General features: G+C 38.5%; 1 protein-coding gene and 1 pseudogene across 1 annotated transcript; one reads left to right on the top strand and one right to left on the bottom strand.

The window, feature by feature from the left end:
• LOC108713571 overlaps positions 1-14,938 on the top strand; it is a 34,352-nt pseudogene extending 19,414 nt beyond the window's left edge.
• Positions 14,939-16,156: 1,218 nt separating this feature from the next.
• Positions 16,157-17,125, bottom strand: LOC108713687 (olfactory receptor 5I1). The gene has a single exon (XM_018257198.1). It carries the CDS (start codon positions 17,123-17,125, stop codon positions 16,157-16,159), a length of 969 nt encoding a protein of 322 aa, XP_018112687.1.
• Between the last annotated feature and the right edge of the window lie 3,801 nt (positions 17,126-20,926).

Here is a 20,926-nt window from a genome sequence, read left to right as displayed (position 1 = left end):
TCTTCCTTTAATATATCGTTATATTTAATATATCATTATTATGGTAAGTTGGCGGTATTTCTATTACAGGGCTTATTTTTACTTTTGTTATTGTCTACAATTGTTACACAGTCAATCGAGCATTTATGAAACTCTTTAATGGGTTCATCTCAATCCTGTAAGGTTTCGGCAATAAAACATTATTGCAATTTATAATTTTCAAGCAAACTGAAAAATCATGACCTGCTTAAAAGCACAGAGAAAAAAAAACGTAATAAAAATAATAAATCTGCCATCAAGAACTGATATAAAGTAATCAAAACGTTTACATTTAAGGTCAAATATAATTCTCTATGAATTTGGAAGCTCCTTTAACCCTTTACATGCTGTCTCTCATACAAGTTGTAAAATCTACAACACTCAAGAGTGCTGGACGGTTGCATGGGCGGTTTTATTTGTTAAAGGGGCATGTAAAGGCAAAAAAATAAAATCCCATTTTTACTTTCTTTAATGAAAAAGAAATCTATCTCCAATATACTTCAATTAAAAAATGTGTACCGTTTTTATAAGAAACCTGACTGTATGCAGTGAAATTCTCCCTTCATTTACTGCTGTGGATAGGAATTGTCAGACGGTCCCTAACTGCTGAGCAGGGAAACAATCATACTTATGAACAGCAGGGGGAGCCCCCGCCTTACTTCCCAGCCATGCAGAACTCAAGCAGCTTTGTTTATGACGATCCCTAAGCAGCCCAGACCACAATGAGCATGTGCACAGTCTTAGTCTTGCAAAGATGTTTAACAAAGTTACAAGATGGTGACCCCCTGTAGCCAACTTTGAAAGCATAAATCATTTGTTTGATTAGACTTGTGGTGCAGTAAGTTCATGTTTATATTTAGTATACAAAATACAGCATTTCTAGCCTTATTCTATTTTAGACTTTACATGCCCTTTAAGCAATGCAACATTCTGTTTGGAGGAAATATCTCAGTATGTGAAGGGTTTAGGAAGAGCTTAACACACCAGGAATGTCCAACCTGCCACCCAACTCCTTCTTCTGAATCAGCACTGCTGGAATGTATAATAATGACTTAAGACTAAATGAGCTATAGAATGTTTCCAGCCTTTTTAACTGTATACTTTTGTAACACAGATTTATCCCTCTTTTTCAGCAATTTTTGAAAATTGTAAGTATATTTCTCCTTTAAACTGAGTCTAGAGTGTTATTAAAGGTACAGCAAACTGCTTTAGGGCAGGTGTACGTGCTCCAAATATTTTCTTGCTTTTTCAATCTTTTTCAGAAATATTGTTTTGTTTGTATATATTTATATATATATATATATATATATATATATATATATATATATATATATATATATATATATATATATATATATATATATATATATATATATAGACAAATACAAGATTCCTCTGCACTCAACCCATTATCAATATATTTAAGACAGCGACATTTTGTGCACACTGCCACTGAAAAATGCCTTACCCTTTAAACAACACAGGGATTGTTTGTCCATATATTGCAATATATTTAAGCTGGCCAACTACGTCAAAGTCATCCCATATCTGGCCAGTCCCACGCCCAACCCTCATCTGATTCATTAAGAATTCTATGGTTTAATTATACATTTTATAAAAGGGACGAATACGTTTTACCTGCAACTTACTAGCTGCTTTCAAAGTAAAACTCCCAAACTTGGCTGTCCTTTCATTAGACACCAGCGGGATCACCTGACTATAGTTGGAGGGGGTGGGAGCTACAACATGGAGCTGGTCACTGCTCCTGTATAACTATAACAAACAGGGGAAAGTTGTGCTCACCACCAGCTTAAATATATTGCAATATATAGACAAACAATCCCTGTTTTGTTTAAAGGGTAAGGCATTTTTCAGTAGCAGTATGCACAAAATGTCACTGTCTTAAATATATTGATAATGGGTTGAGTGCAGAGGAATCTTGTATTTGTCTATATGTTTTTTGTGGTCACACCCTCATTGCACCCCCGCCTAATGATTTTAAAAACTAGTGGTGAGCACAACTTTCCCCTGTTTGTTATATATATATATATATATATATATGTATATATATAATTTTGAACAGGAGTGGTGGCCGAGACATCACAGAGGGTGTGGGCAGTAATGTCGTGGGGCGGAGAAGGTGATGTGGAAAGGTGGGGCCATGGCATCAGGGTGGAGTTATGATGTGGTGATCGGCGATTGGCCACTCTGAGAGAAGAAGGAAGTTTTGACCTGGACAGCCCTTCCAAAAACAGGGCTATCTGGGTCACAACTGGCCAGGTGGTAAAAGGACTTTAACTTGACATGCTCTACTGAAGACTGGTCTAAAGCACTGAAATTAACGCACAAGATATCTCCTAAATTTGCAATACGAGAAATGGCCTACAAAGTAATTTCAAGATGGCATTTTACACCAAAACGCAAACGTGCTATATCTTCCACCTCGACTTCACAATGTTTTTGGGGTTGTGGGGAGCTCGGCGATTACAAACATTCTTGGTGGACTTGGCCAATTATAGAACATTTTTGGAATACGATAGTACAGATTGCATCCGCCCTGTTTAATAGCCCTATAACCCCTGAACACATTCTATTGAACTATTCTTATCCAGGAATTGTCTGCTATTCCAAATATGGGCCGCAGCACGATGGGTTATAGCGTTAAATTGGATCTCTTCTACACTTTCTGTAACTCAATTTATATCTAGACTTAACAATATCCAAGAAATGCATCATTTAACTGCAATCATAGAGAATAGAAGGGAGATTCATAATAATATGTGGCAACCTTGGGAAGATTTAAAAAAATCCCCCTCCTTTCTGCTACAATTTACTCAACCATGATATTTCCCCTTGTACTGAATTATATTACTCTGGCTATAAAAGACACCCCAAGAACAACTGCTACTGTCTTCCTAATCATTAGGATACTACCTGATGTATTTATATCTTTTTCAAAGTTTTTCATGTTGATTCTTAGAGGTAAATATCTATGCTATGATATTAGAAGATTATTTTTTTCTTCTTTTTTTCTTCTTTTTTGATTTATTTATTTAGTGAAATGTTTCATATACAATATTACCTGTTAACGTTACTTCTAATGCTTTGACATGTACATCGACACTAAGGGGCACATTTACTAAGCTCGAGTGAAGGATTCGAATGAAAAAAACTTCGAATTTCTAAGTATTTTTTTGGGTACTTCGACCATCGAATAGGCTACTACGACCTTTGACTTCGATTCGAACGATTCGAACTAAAAATCGTTCGACTATTCGACCATTCCATATTCGAAGTACTGTCTCTTTAAAAAATACTTTGACTACCTACTTTGGCAGTTTAAACCTACCGAGGTACAATGTTAGCCTATGGGGACCTTCCCCGTCACTTTTCTAACCTTTTTTTGATCGAAGAAAAATCCTTCGATCGATCGATTAAAGTCGTTCGAAACGTTCGATTCGAAGGATTTTATTGTTCGATCGAATGATTTTTACTTCGATCGATCAATGGAAGGATTTTCGCTTAATCCTTTGAACTCTATATTCGAATTAGAAGGATTTAAATTCGTGGGTCAAATTCGAGGGTTTATTAATCCTCGATATTCGACCCTTGATAAATGTGCCCTTAAAAATCTTGATATTGTAATAACGACACAACGACAATTTATTGTAATGTTAATGATGTATGCTTTATTTGCAAAACAAATAAACAGAGGACTGGACAGGTAGTAACCCTAATAACATACCTACATATACTGTATGACAGAGCTCTACCCCACTAGGGATCTGCAGATCAGGACTCTACTGGGGATATGGATCTCACCCTATATAAAATGGTTTTATTAAAGCTGATAGACGGTATCTACCCTATAAGTGGATTCATTTTTTTTTGTTTCCTCATTCCTCTGAATCACCACTGCTGGAATGTATAATATGCCTTAAAGGAGAAGGAAAGGTTAAAACTAAGTAAGCCTTATCAGAAAGGTCCACCTAAATATACCAGTAAACCCTAAAAGTAATGCTGCTCTGAGTCCCCTGTCAAAAGAAACACTGCATTTCTTTCCTTCTATTGTGTACACATGGGCTTCTGTATCAGACTTCCTGCCTTCAGCTTAAACCTCATTGCCCTGGGCAAGAGCATGCTCAGTTTGCTCCTCTCCCCCCACCCCTCCCTTCTCTACTGTAATCTGAGCCCAGAGCAGGAAGAGACTCAGGCAGGAAGTGATGTCATACCATGTTAATACTGCAGCTCCTATCCTAAAGAAACAGAGAGTTTCTAGAGTTTTTTACTCAGATATGGTAAAACATTCTACAGAATAAATATAGCATTCTAGCTTGCACTAGTGCAGCTAATCTATTGGAAATAAAATGCCTCTATAGCTTTCCTTCTCCTTTAAGACTGAATGAGCTATAGAATGTTTCCAGCCTTGCTAACTGTATACTTTTGTAACACAGATTTTTCCCTCTTTTTCAGTTGATTTTGATGATCAAGGTAAGTTTATTTTCTCATTTAAACTGTGGCTAGAGTGTTATTAAAGGTACAGCAAACTGCTTTAAGGCAGATTATTTCAATTTACCTAGAAGGGCAGCACCAGCCTATACATGCTGCCATGCTTCATACTCAGGTAGGTGGTTGGCCTATTTAGCATGCATCCTTTGTACTGATATCTTAGCTTTTTATACAAAATAATTACCAGTATTGCCCAGTCTCATGGCTACAGAGCTTGGCCGACCCAGTCTTCCCTGAGTTTAACCACTGCATAACTATAAAGGAAACAGACGAGGGTAGCAATTTAAGCATAATCCACATACTTCTAAAGGTATTTTACCCAGACCTGCTATGATGGGCTACATCCTTCAAGGATTTGACCCAAGGGGTCATGGAAGTGCAGACTTTATTATGTCATTTCAACAGAAGCCACAAACTGATACACACCATCAAGTGTTTCCAGTAATTGATTTAAATTGATTTAAAAAATGACTGCAATTAATGGGATAAATATTTAAAACACAGACATTGTTCAGGTTCAAAGGTTAAAGGCAGAAATTGGGAAAAAGGAGAAGGTGGAGTTGTCCCAAATCTACTACCTAAATTATTTCTTTCCCTGGGACACCACAAAGAAGGCGGAGTACCCGGGACTGTGGTCTCAGATTTAAATCTAAGTCCTAGTCTGTGAAGAGCTGTATTAGCCTAAAAAACCCCAAATCCACGGGCTCCTGAGAATTCAGTATCAGAGAAGAAAGAGGTAGTGAACTGAGCACTGGTTGAAGTTTTTATCTTCCCCACCCCTTCTATTACTTCGAGACCCAAATAAATTAAAAGGTTTTCAAAACAAGACTGACGCGCGTTTCACAATAATAGCTCTGTCAAGGCGTTTTTAATATTTATCCCATTAATTGCGGTCATGTTTTAAATTGATTTCTTCTAATGATAGCATTGTTGGGTTATCTTCCAGCAATGGTACAAGGGACTATGGAGAAGTAGCCTAATGTAGGAACATGAACATTATGGAGTATTATGTATTCAGTGTTGAACACCGATTCCACCAGTGAACCTCCCTTTAGGGTCAGACCAAAAAATAAGTGCACCCACTGCTGCCCACCCCAGCTGCCAGTGCTTCCTGCCATGGACACAGATGAGCAGGGCTGTCTCAACCAAATATAGGGCCTGAGGCAAAAGTGAACTTGGGACCCTTATAAAATGCACTGCATGGAATGTCATAACAAAAAGGCTGTTTCATTTGGCACTGCCTTTAGCCATAATTTCCCAGCTATGTTGGCATGTTCACTACAGAAACAGATAAGCACTCCATTGACCCCATGCTAGTCAGATCACTGCAGTGCAATCTGGATTGATATAATAATCATGCTACTGGACTTTTTTTTCAAGGTAATCTTTTTGTTATATTTAAAACTCAATAAAAACAAAAAAAAACAACTTGTTAAAAAAGTTGTTCTGTTGTATGATTGGGACTTAAAACCTACTGCTGAAGGATAAAAGGGGTAACAATGTATTCTATGCTGGGAAGAGGACAATGCTTAGAGTGCCCTCACGCTGTATTTTATTGGTTTTCAGCACCTCTCAACTTCGATCCACAAATGATCATGATATATTCTTCATGGAATATGTGCCTTGGAATTTCTGATGCACAAAATGATATATTGAACTTGCTGCACGATGAGAAAGCAGGTCGGAGCTTTTATATTCATATTTAGATACACTGCAAGATGACAAAGTTGATTGCTTCACTTTGCTGGTATTTTAAACTATTTCACATTATGATGTTTAGAAATATTTGTAAGAGTGTTACAAAACCAGCTGAATATTTCTTTGTTCAGACTGCACTCCCTGCACATTCACAGGGATCTAGAAATTTAGCATTTAGCCCATCATACAGTAGTTGAGCTCTATTTACAGGCCACTAACCTTCACTGATATTTTGATTTGGAATATTTTCTACTTTTCAAGATATTAGCAGTGCCATCTGCTGGTCAGTTCTTCTGAGCAGCCTGACAGTTAGGAGAACATTTCAGTAGAAGAAGATGAGTCTTCAGATGTTGTTCTTCTTAGAAAAGAGTAAAGAAAAACTTTTTTCTTATTTTCCTCCTTTTTTGTTGTATTCTCCCGATTGTTAGGCTGGTCAGAAGAACTGATCAACAGGTGGCCCTTTTGTTGCAGTTTCATTAAATTAGCAGTTAAAAATGACTAATGTTTTGAAGACTACAAAAAAAATTTGAATATAAATTGAAAAAGTGCTCAAATGAGCATTCCGAGGCATTATGCATTCATTATTTTACATTTAGCTTAACTGGTCTGTAATATAAGCTTCAAATTTCAATAAATGTATGTTTCTAATAAGCAAAAAGTGATTTTCATCTATGTTTTTCACTGTTCACAGGTATTACCCTCAATGGTGTAATGACAAAAGACAATATGTTTAACAGATTTGGTATTGTAAATAAGAAGAGTAACTTAAAAGTGGATGTTTCAGTGGAAAACATTACAGTAACATTACATGATGAAGATACAAAAACATATCTGTGGACTTCTTCTTTTCATGAAGATGGGTAACTACAGTATATTACTATATGATGCCATATTTAGGTGGGACTAAGGCAGAGAACACTTTTCAATCCAAGGTTTGGAAATAATGGTGGTTCTTTTTAATTTTCACAACTTCACAAATACAATATATTAGGTTGTTGTTGTAGTGAATTTTGGTGAAGTGCCGTATGCAGCACTGCAATTCATTTTTGGTTCTTGCCCCATCGATCAGATCCGCTGTATTAAAGGGACATTATAAAAGTAAGAACTCCACAGTGACAGTTTTCTACAGCTTTTGATCCAAGGGCCTGCTTTATCCATGTTCTATTTTTTGAGCAATTTAAGGTTTTTTTTGTGCTAAAACTCGAATATTAGATATTTATTAAGCAAAAAAGAAAGGTGAATGTAAAAGTTAGGCATCTAATACCTGACGAATTCATGTAGAAGTCAATGAGAGTTGTCCTTGGCAAAATTTAGTCTTTTACGTTTTCAAATGTTTGGTAGACCCAATGAAAATGATGAGTAGAATACAAATTCGCTGCATTCAAGCTTTTTTTTCACATTTTTATTCGATCAAGTCTTCTATATAAAAGTTTCAAAAATAAGCACACATTTGAAAAATATTCAAGTTTATTTGAATTTAAAAAACTCTACAATTCACAATTTAATATTTTTATAAATAACCCTCCCCGAGTTGCCATAAACAGACAATTGATCAACCTTATCTCACAACTATTTGTGGTGTGTACAAAGAATAATGTATAACACATATTTTTTTACTTATTCTCACCCACCCACTTCTCTATGCACACAGTTTTTGAAAAATGTAAAAATTTTGTGCATACAGCCTAAAAAAGAAATTAAAGGGAAAGTGGAATTGATAGGGCTGAATTCAAGTAAACAGCTCAGCCAAATGCATAACATATATTAGCCCATTGAAACTAAATAAATGCCTGAGTCTTAGATATGAAGCTTTTTAAACCAACTTATGAAGTTTATTTATTAAGGGCAAATTCACTAAAGCGCAAAGCGGCTAACGCTAGCACAAATTCGCCAGCGTGACGTCATTTTGTTACTTCGCCGATTTACTAACGGGCGCTGGTGTAAATTCACTAGAGAAGCGGACCTACTCTAGCGCTACTTCGCACTTACGCCAGGTGAAGTTGCGCTATGGCGAAGGGACATAACTCCTTTTTTAAGGCCGATAGGCTGAAAAAGATCGTAATTTTTTTGGGGGTACCCTCCTTCCCCCCTACATTTCCTAACATATGGCAGCTAAACTATACAGTGGGCACATGTATAGGGCAAAATAACAACTCTATTTTATTTTATAAAGCTTTCCCAGGCTTGTGTAGTGTAATGTATTTGCTGCTACATATACGTCCATTGTACTTTAACTTGGCACTGTAGGCAAATTAGGCATCACTAGCGTAACTTCGCTTTACTTACCTTTTGCCTCCCTGAGCGTAACTTCGGATTTTGGTGAATTAGCGGCACCCTGGTGAAACGTGGCCTGGCGAAGTGCGGCAAAGTGTGGCGAAGCCTGCGCTAGCGCAACTCCGCAGGTAAGTGAATTTGCCCTTAAGATGGGTAAAAACTTTTAAGCAGATAGCAGACGTCATTACATTTAAGGGGTAGTTTATTACGTGCAAAAAATGGTCAAGGAGCAAATAGTGAATAGTGAAGAGGATAGGACAGAGCTTTATGAAACCTCAATAGATATACTGTAGTTAAGGAAAAAAATGACTCTCCATTAAATGAGACACTAAGGGGGCCGTTTATCGAAAATATTTTTTTCTCAACTCAAAACCAAATGTGAATACAGGAAAACCATGGCAGGTGGTATCAAGAGGTTCAGGAGGATTGGGAGAGTGGAGAGAAAAGGGAGATGGATACTGTCAATAGCTTCTTGTCAGGAGCGCATGATGGTGCTCTCGTCTCTGGCAGCATCGCATTCAAGATTGTGGTGCCCATGACCACGAAAATTGAAAATAAAAGGAATTCCAGGTCACAGGTTCAATGACCGATTATAGGAATTGCTGACTTATGTTCCTGGGTTTCCTAAATTCCTAGATTGCTGTTTCCTGGATTCCCGACCCTCTGCTAAGACCCTGATTCTGAGCCTTCCTGCCTGCCTTATTGAACTCTTGCCTGAACTTGTCTATTCTTACACCTGACCCCTTTGGATACTGCGAACTTGAACTTAACCCCTTAGCTTCCTCCTTGGTCCGGACTTCTCCGCTAGGAGCTGATAGGCCCCTGACACTTCTGAGAGATCAAGGAGTATTAAAAAGGAGAAATTGTTTCTTACTTTCCCTAGGGCTATTGCACTTGCTTCTGGCATTAAATTGATACCTAATAAGTTTCATGATCAGTGATAATTGGGTTACAGACATTGTATTACGTTTAATAATTTAAATGCTATTTACTCAGCAAGTCCAGTCACATTAGACTTACCCCATTAACATCTCTGGACCTGGATGAATGAAAACTTTCAAAGAGAAATCAAACTAGATGACGTATTTGACATACTTTGTTTTCCCTGTTTTGTAGGTTTGTGAATTTAAATGGGGAGATCTTAACTGTATCACTGGACAAGAATGCTTTGATTGTGATTTCACGTAAGATTCAGCACCTCACATTTGTGGTACAAAACGACTTGGCTTTAAATGAGATAAGTGGACAAATTGGTATGTATTATTTAATCTCACCTTACATATAATAACATATAGAGGGAAGGACTCACGGTTACATTACTGCATTCATGGAGACCTAGTTGGATTTTTCAGCATAATGCAAGTAGCATAATAATTAAATTAAAACAAATTTGAACATTTTTGTTATGTTATGTTTGTTGTTTACTTTATAAGAAAAAAAACAGCCAGCAAAAGTATTAAAACCATGTGCTATACTTTTGTTTGCATTGCCATTTCTAATAACACCGTTTTTTTCTTTCTTAAAGGGATACTGTCATGGGAAAACATGTTTTTTTCAAAACGCATCAGTTAATAGTGCTGCTCCAGCAGAATTATGCTCTTTTCTCCTGTTTCACTCTGCATTGCTGTTATATATCGACCACCAGGACCAACTGCACAATTTCTGGACAATTTTGCTGCCTGGCTTCCTTACTTTCTTTCATCTAACATCCCATCCCATCATACTAGGTGACTTTAACATACCCGTTAACAACATTAACAACTCTTCTGTCTCTAAACTTCTTTCACTAACCTCATTCCTAGGCTTTGTGCTCAGACTCCCCTCTCACTCCAATGGTAATGCTCTGGATCTCATATTTACCAGACTCTGTTCAAGCACCAATTTTACGAACTCACCATTTCCCCTCTCTGATCACAATATGCTCACATTTCAACTCTCACTAACTCCCTCCTCACCCCCTGCTATTCCCCAAACACGTACTTACCGTGACTTGCAAGCTGTAGACTTGTCACTTCTCTCTCCTTCCTTTGACTCTCTTTACTCCAATATCTCAGCCATCTCATGTCCTAATGTGGCTACGTCTGTCTACTATAGTACTTTCACCACTGCCCTAAATGAGCTTGCTCCTATAAAAACTAAACGTTCTAGACCCAAACCACTTCAACCTTGGCATACTGCTCATACAAAAGCTCTCCAAAGACACTCACGTGCACTTGAGTGTCGCTGGCGCAAATCCCGTTCAGAATCAGACTTTTGGAGCTACAAATCTGCCCTGCGCTCCTATAACTCCAGCCTCTTCCAAGCCAAACAAACTTACTTTACTTCACTCATTAACTCCCTTTCTAAAAAACCAGCACAACTTTTCTCCACCTTTAACACTCTCCTTTCCCCTTCTCCACCCCCTCCATGCACATCTGTCTCTGCTCAAGATATTGCTGAGCACTTCAAAAACAAAATTGACTCTATCAGAAGGGACATTACACTACTCAACCCCCCTAGACTTCCACCACCCTCCCTCCACACTCCCCAATCTCTCCTGTGCTCCTTCACCCCTGTCACTGATGAGGAAGTCTCAAAGCTTTTGGCCTCTTCTCACCTTACCACCTGACCGCTTGATCCAATTCCCTCAAAACTTCTCCGCAATACCAATCCTTGTTTCGTCAAAGCCATAACTCACCTATTTAATCTTTCGCTCTCAACTGGACTGTTTCCTTCTCAACTAAAACATGCTCTTGTCACCCCCATTCTGAAAAAACCCTCTCTTGATCCCTCCAATCTTGACAACCTCCGACCTATCTCTCTGCTACCTTTCATCTCTAAACTACTTGAGCGCCTAGTCTACAACCGACTAACCTCATTCCTCTCTGACAATAACCTGCTAGACCCCCTACTGTCAGGTCCCAGCAGATCTGGCTCAAGCTGAGCCGACGTCTCCTCGGGCCAATATCCCCACACCGGCGCCTGTTGCTAGTTCGGGCGCGTGTTCTGATGCGCGCGCGTTTTGACACGGGCGCGTATTTACGTGCGCGCGCGTTCAGACGCAGGCGCGCGTTCTGACGCAGGTGCACGTTCTGACGCCGACATGCGTCCTGGGGTTAAAAGGTCACTCCGGCCTAGGCTCAATGCAAGGTGATCGTCTCTACTGACACTAAGCGTATTTCTACTGATGATTATTCTGATTACGACTACGGCTTGTTCCTGACTACTCTTCTGATTATCCCTGGATTCCTGTATTTGTTTCTCCTGGTCTCGACCTTGGTTTCCCTGACTACTCTACTGGATTTCCCTCAATTGGCACCTGTTTCTTGATCGTTTCCTGTGTATGACCCGGCCTGTTCCTGACTTCGCTTCTTCAACTGCAGACTAGTGCTGAGTCCTTATTACGAACTGTTATTTCTGCGGGCTCACATAGCACTCCTGCTATTCCTTATCTGGGACCGTCCTGTACCAACCTTCAGGGCGCAACTCAGTGGGAAGCGTGGGGGAGGCTCATACCTTCAGACTCGCCTTGATTCCTGACACCTACAATCTGGTTTTAAGCCACAACACTCCACAGAAACTGCCCTGACTCGACTAACTAATGACCTTTTAACCGCTAAAGCTAACAATCATTTCTTACTACTAATACTGCTTGATCTCTCAGCCGCATTTGAAACTGTAGATCACCCTCTCCTCCTCCAGTCCCTCCATTCGCTTGGCCTTCGTGACAAAGCCCTGTCCTGGTTCTCTTCTTACATCACCAATCGTTCCTTCAGTGTCTCCTACAATGGAGTATCATCTTCTCCCCTACCTCTTTCTGTTGGAGTTCCTCAAGGCTCTGTCCTGGGACCATTGCTATTCTCCCTCTATACTTCCTCCCTCGGCAAATTAATCAACTAGTATGGTTTCCACTACCACCTCTATGCTGACGATACTCAGATCTATCTCTCATCTCCTGATCTCAACCCAGAACTCCTAACTCGCGTCTCCTCCGGCCTGTCCGCTATCTCTACCTGGATGTCGCAACGCTACCTTAAATTAAACCTCTCTAAAACGGAAATGGTTCTCTTTCCTCCAACTAACACCAGTAACATCCTGGAAGTATCCATCATAGTTAACAATTAACCCCCTCTCCCCAGGCCCGGTGCCTTGGGGTTATCCTAGATTCTGCTCTATCATTCACTCCTCATATCCAGTCACTTATTAAATCATGTCACTTCCACCTAAGGAACATATCCAAAATACGATCATTTATCACCCAAGATGCTGCCAAAATTCTTATTCACTCTCTCATCATATCACGCCTAGACTACTGTAACTTCCTTTTAATTGGCCTTCCCCTCCAGAGACTGTCACCTCTCCAGTCCATAATGAACACTGCTGCGAGGCTCATACACCTCAGCAACCGCTCCTCCTCTGCCTCGCCATTCTGTCAATCCCTGCACTGGCTTCCGTTACCTTTCAGAATCAAATTCAAATTAATGACACTGACTTTCAAAGCACTTCATAACTCTGCCCCACCCTACATCTCTGAACGCTGCACCCCTCCTCTGGAACTCTCTCCCACGGTCTGTCCGTCTTTCTCCCAACCTTTCTGCTTTCAAGAAATCTCTTAAAACGCACTTCTTTCGAGAAGCCTACCCTCACACTGCTTAACTACCAAACGCAACACCACATACAGTACAACATTTCTCACCCACTTAATTCGATCTTGCCCACTCCCACACCTTGTGTATTACTCCCCTCCATTTAGAGTGTATGCCTATGCATAGGGCCTTCCTCACCTTTTGTACATGTATTGATTGTGATGTATGTAACTCCATATTTTCTACAGTATGTATATAATTCATGTGATTTAGTTGTATAATCACATTTACTTTACAGTGCTACGCAATATGTTGGTGCTATATAAATACATGTTAATAATAATAATAATAATAATAAAATCTGACATGGGGCTAGACATACTGTCAATTTCCCAGCTGCCCAAAGTCATGTGACTTGTGTTCTGATAAACTTCAGTCACTCTTTATTGCTGTACTGCAAGTTGGAGTGATATTGACCTCTCCCTTTCCCCCCAAACAGCCTAACAACACAAAAATGGGAAGGTAACCAGATAACAGCTCCCTTACACAAGATAACAGCTCCCTGGTAGATCTCAGAACAGCACTCAATAGTAAAATCCAGGTCCCACTGAGACACATTCAGTTACATTGATTTGTAGAAACAACAACCTGCCAGAAAGCAGTTCCATCCTAAAGTGCTGGCTCTTTCTAAAAGCACATGATCAGGCAAAATGACCTGAGATGGCTGCCTATTCACCAATATTACAACTGGTTCAGGAATAAATTTTTATTTTGTAGAGTGAATTATTTACAGTGTAAACAGTGTAATTTAAAAAAAATTACACCATAAAAACCATGACAGAATCCCTTTAAATTGTAGATGTTTGGGGCAGATATTCACTGTGCCTTATTATTGCATACGCTAGAAAATGCACTATGAATTATTATATGTAAAAATAAAGATTGTGGAAATTAAAAAACTAGGACACACTGGAAAGACTTCCAGGAAAACTTTGCCTTTTGCCCATGGAAGAAGGGGGGACCAATGGAGGGAAGGGGATGGGGGCTTTCTCTTAAAGGGGAATTAGTTCTCCAGTTTAAATTATATTCATTATCGAAAACAATACAGGACTTTTTTCAACAATGATTTTTTTTTTCATTGCAGGACCATTGCTGGGTGATGTTACGCTTCATGAGGGCACAGGAGAAATTGTGGTACAGGGAAAACACTTTCAGGGTAACCGGTAAGTGATACAAATGTTTCACCAAACAAGAATCTACTGTTTTTAGATACAAGACACAGGCATTTACAGGACTGTTTATAATGATAGATTCTCCATGTTCTCTTGTATATGAAGGTATCCCACTCAAAATAGCATGTTTGCCCTTGGGCTGGCAAACATTGCTTTAGACCAGTGGCTGTCAGACACTTATAACTCAAGCCAGTTTAGAGGTGTAATTTTTTTGGTCAGGGCCCCCCTTAGTTCACAACAGGTTACATTCACCCTAATTAAGTTCTAGGATTACCCAAAGCAGCAAATAAGGACTCCAAATTAATAAATCATTGACTTGCTCATTTATTGGCAGTATAATATCTTAAGTACAAATCTAAGGGAAAAAAGTTAGGAATTTGTGATAATAAAGTTCAGTTTCTACAACTTAACATACTGTTGCTGGTTTGTTTCAGTGAAAGGTTTTGCAGCATCGTATCAAGTGGGAATTTTTGTGGATCATGTTGGAAAGTCAGTATAAAATCTAATGAATTAACCAACGGGACCAGCAAAAGCGTTTTGAATATTTTCGATAGTACTCATGAAAAACCTCTTGAGTCAAATTGAATAACATAAGTAATTGTCATGTTTCCACATTTGTACTTTATTCACTTTTTAATGGAAAAAATCCACCAATTTCCAATCTGAAAACTATGGTATCAGTAATACATCTTGAAGTCTTACATTCTTACTGTATTTTGCTTTATTAAATGAATTATCCTTAACATTTGTCTGATTTTATGCTAGGTATAAATATCAGTGCTCAGAGTTCTGTGAAACAGTGCTTGGAAGACATGTATGTGTGGCTTAGAATAGTACAGTATGGTGTATGTTCTGGGCCAAGGAGCATGTGATGTTCTTCTGATCAGGTAATTAAACTGCAGCTGAGTGCAGAGCGGCAGAACTCAAACCTGGTTACTCTGCACTGGATATGAGAAGGAGAGATGGCTCTTCAATGTGAGAAGGAGAGCCATGGGTCTGACTGGACCTTGTGAGTAAGATAACCTGACAGTAAGCGAATGAACTGTAAGAACGTCAAGTGGCCCGAGAGAGAACCTGGGAAAAAGCAGGAACTGCAAAACTTTAGAGACTGGATATGTCGTGTGTATAGGCCTTGAACAATAGCCCCTTGTCCAATAATGAACAGGAAAGACACTTAAAGGAGAAGGGAAGGCGTTGTGCACTTGTGGTGCCAAATCTTAGGCACCTCCAAGTGATTTTATTGACTTACCTGAAACCCCGGGCCTGTGCTCCTATCAGCAGAAAACTGCACCAGCCCGGCGTTATACCAAGGAGCATTATGGAGCTATCCTCTTCCGTCTTCCTCTTTCCTTCACGCGGCTGCGCATGCACAGTAGAACGAAAAGCCAAACTTTAACTTAAAAGTAGGCTATTTCGTTCAACTGCACATGTGTTTACGGGAAATTTGAAGAAAGATGAAGCCGGAAGAGGATCGCTCCGTGATGCTCACTGGTATAACCCCGGGCCGGTGCAGTTTTCTGCTGATAGGAGCACTGGTCCGGGGTTTCAGGTAATTCAATACAATCACTTGGGGGTGCCTAACATTTGGCACCAAGCCTTTCCTTCTCTGTTTATTAGGTAGTGCTCGATACTGTGGCATAACTAACAATGGGCCCCCCCCTATGAAATCGAGCACCAGCATGCCCCTAAAAGATTCTCTCTGTCCTGCAACCCACATAGCATAGCATTTATCAGGGTTCAGTTGGGCTCCAAAGGGGTGCGGGCCTGGTTGCGATCACCCCCCCCCCCAGTAGTTACAGGTTGGGGTACAGGATAGATTTTCTTATTCATTGCAAAATTGTTGCAAGCTATTTATTCATTTTATAAATGTATACTTGCATGCAATGTACTTTCCTTAAACAGAATTTTCCTAAGTGATTTCTTTATTTCCTTATTTCTCAGGGTATATATCATAGGATTCAGCATTGGGGTGATGATAGAATAGAACACTGTTATGAACTGATTAGCAGACCAATACACTGCCATGGGTTGGACATAGACAAAAATACCGGTCCCATAAAAGATAGTAACCACAGTTAAGTGAGAAGCGCATGAAGAAAATGTCCTGTACCTTCCCTGAGCGGAATTTATTTTCAGAATGCTGATGACAATATATCTGTAAGACACAAGCGTTAATATGAAACAAATAGGTCCTAAAATTCCTGGTGTCGTCAGAAGCATAATTTCATCCATGGTCGTGTCCGAACACGATAGTTTAATAAGCGGCGTAGCGTCACAGAAGAAGTTATCCACTTTATTGTAATGGCTGAATGAAAGTCTCAACAGGAAAGCTGTATGGAATGTGGAATGAATAAAGCCGCCAAGCCATGAACAGACTTTCAATGTTATAACTACGGATCTTCTCATAATAACACTATACCGCAAGGGATTGCATATGGCTACGTAGCGATCATAGGACATTGCAACAAGGAGGAACATTTCAGAGCTCCCTAATACATGAAAGAAATACATTTGGGCTATACAGCCATAGAAAGAAATGCTCCTATTGCCAGTCAGCTGAAGGTCCAGCAATTTAGGAACAGTGACCGAGGAGTAGCAAATGTCCAGAAATGCTAAATTGGTCAGGAAAAAATACATGGGAGTCTGTAGTTGAGCATCCAACTGAACAATTAAGATAATGACTGCATTCCCCACCAAGGTTATGAGATAGATGAGCAAAAATGAAATAAAGAGAAGCAGCTGGACCTCATAAATAGTGGATGTGCTCAAGAGAAAAAATTCCTGTACATTGGCCTGGCTGGAATTTAAATGAAGGGGACAAACATTCATCTGGGAGACAATGGGAAGACATAAAATGATTAAATCAAGTGAAAGAAAAAAAAAATACACAGCATTGAACACATTAATAAATATATGTGCTTGCTTTGAACATTACCAACCACTATATTCCCTTTATATATTATTTTAGGAAATTTTTATTTCTAAAATTACTCTTAACATCCCTCAGAATAGCAAACCTTTCTCCAAGCACTGAGCCTTATTTGCTTTCTAAATTACAAGCAGCTTAACTTTAGCACTTTTAGCTACTTCCTTGTCTAGAGTGAAACTCTGCTCCTGAGCTCTTCACTCTTCAACTATTAAGACCTCAAAGAGGTGCCTACTGCGCATGCCTATTTGATTTCTATTGAAGCAGAGGCAGTGAGCATGCCCAGTATGTACCTTTTTGAGGTCTTCATAGTCCAAGAGAGAAGGAAAAGGCAGAAAGGAAAAGAGGGTGGAGCTTCATTTTAGACAAAGAAGTAGCTAACAGAGCTGAAGTTGTAATTTAAAAACCCAATAAGACTCAGCGCAGGGAGAAAGGTATATTGTTAAGAGGGGATGTTAAGAGTAATCTTAGGAGATTTCAGAATTAGAGGCTTGTCGAAAGGGGCCATTACACAATGAACAATATTATCAGAAAAAAATGGACATTGTATATAAAAATAATGCAAATTGTTACGTATTTTGCACATATGTTCAGCCCAAAATGAATTAAGTGGAATATATATCACAGTATTGGATAAAGGGGCAAGGCAAATCAGAATGGAGCTCACACTTCTTCTAATTCTTCTAATTTCTATTGTTTTCATGATTTTATTTTTTCTCTAAAAAATTTTTTTAAAAATTTCTCTAAAACCCTAAAAATGTGGGGGATTTATAAAAAAAACCCCACAAAATCTGTAATACAAAACATCAGCAAGTGAGGTCCTATAGAAGTCAATGGGCTCTATGCTGATTCTATTGGGAGTTTTTTTTAACCATTACCAAGTACTTGTCAGAGAAATGATACGGCATCCGTGGTTTTAGAGAAAATTAGTTTATTCATGGTTTTGAAAGCCTCTAAAACAATTATAATGAGAATGTTGATAAATTGGCCTCTTTTTTTATCATATCTCATATAAAAAAATATGCACAAAATTATTCTCAAACATTTGCTCTGTTTTGTTGTTATAACCATTCTTTTTGCCAATAAGACTATAAGGTTGCAGGATCTGGCTGTCATCTTCAGCAATAAGTAGCACTGGCTACTATATCTTAGCACAGGCATTACATTGGATTATCTATTGGCCTTTAAAAAAAACACACGCCCCATTTGCCGTAAAAATGTTTTGCATGAATGACAGAAACACTATTTCTGGGATGGAAGCTTATTCCCTTGCTCTGAGTGTAAACAGAGAATAATTTGTTCTCTGCCAGTGCATACCATGCTTTCCCAGAATGCCTAATAAAGAGCATATACAGTATATATGTAATAATAAGATAAGATAAGAAGGGTTTTAATAGTGACCATGGTTTGAAGGGAGTTCTGGGACTTTTGAGAGAGCACTGATAGGAATTATGATAAATACGATAAATATCAGTCTCATGTTTTAAATAATGATGATAAATAGAAGTTAAATATGTCTTAAATACAAGCTATTAATTTGGCTACTTTATAAAAGGTGGCTATGGCAGCGACGTTAGCTCTTTTGGTTTCATTAGGAAAATAAAACTAGATATATTTGTAGTGATCAAAAAAGATGGTGTTGTATGCATTCTCATCTACACTAACCACTCTAATCCGACTGCTGTACGAAGTTGGATCTATGGAAGTTGGATGGAGTCCCAAGCATATGATCCAGCACAAACTGTAAGTAGTTGCCATAAAGGAGAACCTTAAATATGAATATGACTAAAAATGCCATATTTTATATACTGAACTTATTGCACCAGCCTTAAGTTTCAGCTTGTCAATAGCAGCAATGATCCAGGACTTCAAACTTGTCACAGGGGGTCACCATCTTGGAAAGTGTCTGTGACACTCACATGCTCAGTAGGCTCTGAGCAGCTGTTGAGAAGCTAAGCTTAGGGCTCGTCACTAATTATCCAGCAGAAAATGAGGTTTTCTATAATATAAGCTGATGCTACAGGGCTGATTATTAAATTCTGATGCTAATTACACTGGTTTCTGTGCTGCCATGTAGTAATTATCTGTATTAATTACTAATCAGCCTTATATTGTGACAATTCTATTCTATGTGTACTATATATTGTGAGTGGGTCCCTAAGCTCAGCAAGTGACAGCAGCACAGAGCATGTGCAGTGAATCAGCAGAAAAGAAGATGGGGAACTACTGGGGCATCTTTTGAGACACATATCTTTACTGCTAAAGGGCAGTGGTTGCTTTGGTCTGGTACAGAAGCCCAAAATATAATGTACAACGATTCTAAACTACTTCTTTGGTACTTCAGCTTTAGTTCTCCTTTAAAGCAGGGGTGTCCAAAAGGTAGGATCTACAGTAGCCCTTTAGCTGGTGATCAGTAGATCTCAAGACACTGTCAACACAGCTTGACTAAATGACGCTTCTATTTTATTCTTTTCATTCAGATATTTATTCTGTTAAGGTAACATAAGAAATAGTTGCTTTTTGGATATAGTAAGTACATTTTCTTATAAATCAATATAATGTTTAAGTAATATTTTCCATGGAACAGAATGCTAACAGTGATATTATGGATGTAGATCATAATGGGACAATATCACTAAAAGTAGACCCCATATTAGTAAAGTTTGGGCGCTCCTGCCTTAAAATGATAACATGCTGCAAATTTATATCTGACAGTCTTTTTTCACCTCTGATTAAAATGCAAGTCAGTGGATATGAGTATGTAGTATGTGATCCAGACAATTAATCCAATGGTAGCATGTCCGACTGATTTTAAAATAAAATCATAGACCTTAGAAATCAGTAGCAGACTGGGAGGAATTAGAAAGCAGCTGTGAAAACTGGACATCATGAATGATGAAAGAAAGAGAGAAAAAGAAAGAAAAAGAAAGAAAGAAAGAAAGAAAGGAAAGAAAGAAAGAAAGAAAGAAAGAGAAAGAAAGAAAGAAAGAAAGAAAGAGAAAGAAAGAAAGAAAGAAAGAAAGAAAGAAAAAGAAAGAAAGAAAGAAAGAAAGAAAGAAAGAAAGAAAGAAAGAAAGAAAGAAAGAAAGAAAGAAAGAAAGAAAGAAAGAGGATCATGAGAATGTAGATGATACTTTCCGCTGCTCTCAATGCCTGCAATGACTCGGAAAATTATAATTACTCACTTACCCTAAATCCAAATGAATATTATTTTCTTGGGGCTGATTGCTCTCAGTTATTTTATGTATATATACAGTATATCAGCATCAGATAATTATGTATGACATATTATGAAGCTAATTGGGTGTACACGGTATATCCAGTCGTTCTCTGGAGCTTTTATATTCTCCCTGTGGTTTTGCAGGAATGATAGAAAGGTAAACAGTCAATTAATGATCTTAATAAAGGACCAATATGTTAAACAAACCTTTTGTATTTAACTATTTTTACTCCACTCCACTCAGGGGCAGATTTATCAAGGGTCAAATTTGAAGTAATGAGAGTTTTTTTAACTCAAACAACTTCGAAATTCGAATAAAAAAAGGCCAACTGAAACTTATTTAAAAAATCGAATTTGGACTATTCCCTAGTCGAAGTACACAAAAATTAGCTCGAAATTCCAATTTTTTTAATTCAAATTTTCACTTCGACCTTTGATAAATCTGCCCCTCAGTGTCACAAATCACTAGTGATGTGGTTAAAAA

The sequence above is a fragment of the Xenopus laevis genome, chromosome 4L (genome assembly GCF_017654675.1).
Source record: "Xenopus laevis strain J_2021 chromosome 4L, Xenopus_laevis_v10.1, whole genome shotgun sequence".
Taxonomy (NCBI): domain Eukaryota; kingdom Metazoa; phylum Chordata; class Amphibia; order Anura; family Pipidae; genus Xenopus; species Xenopus laevis.
This window is presented reverse-complemented; position numbering and strand designations above follow the sequence as displayed.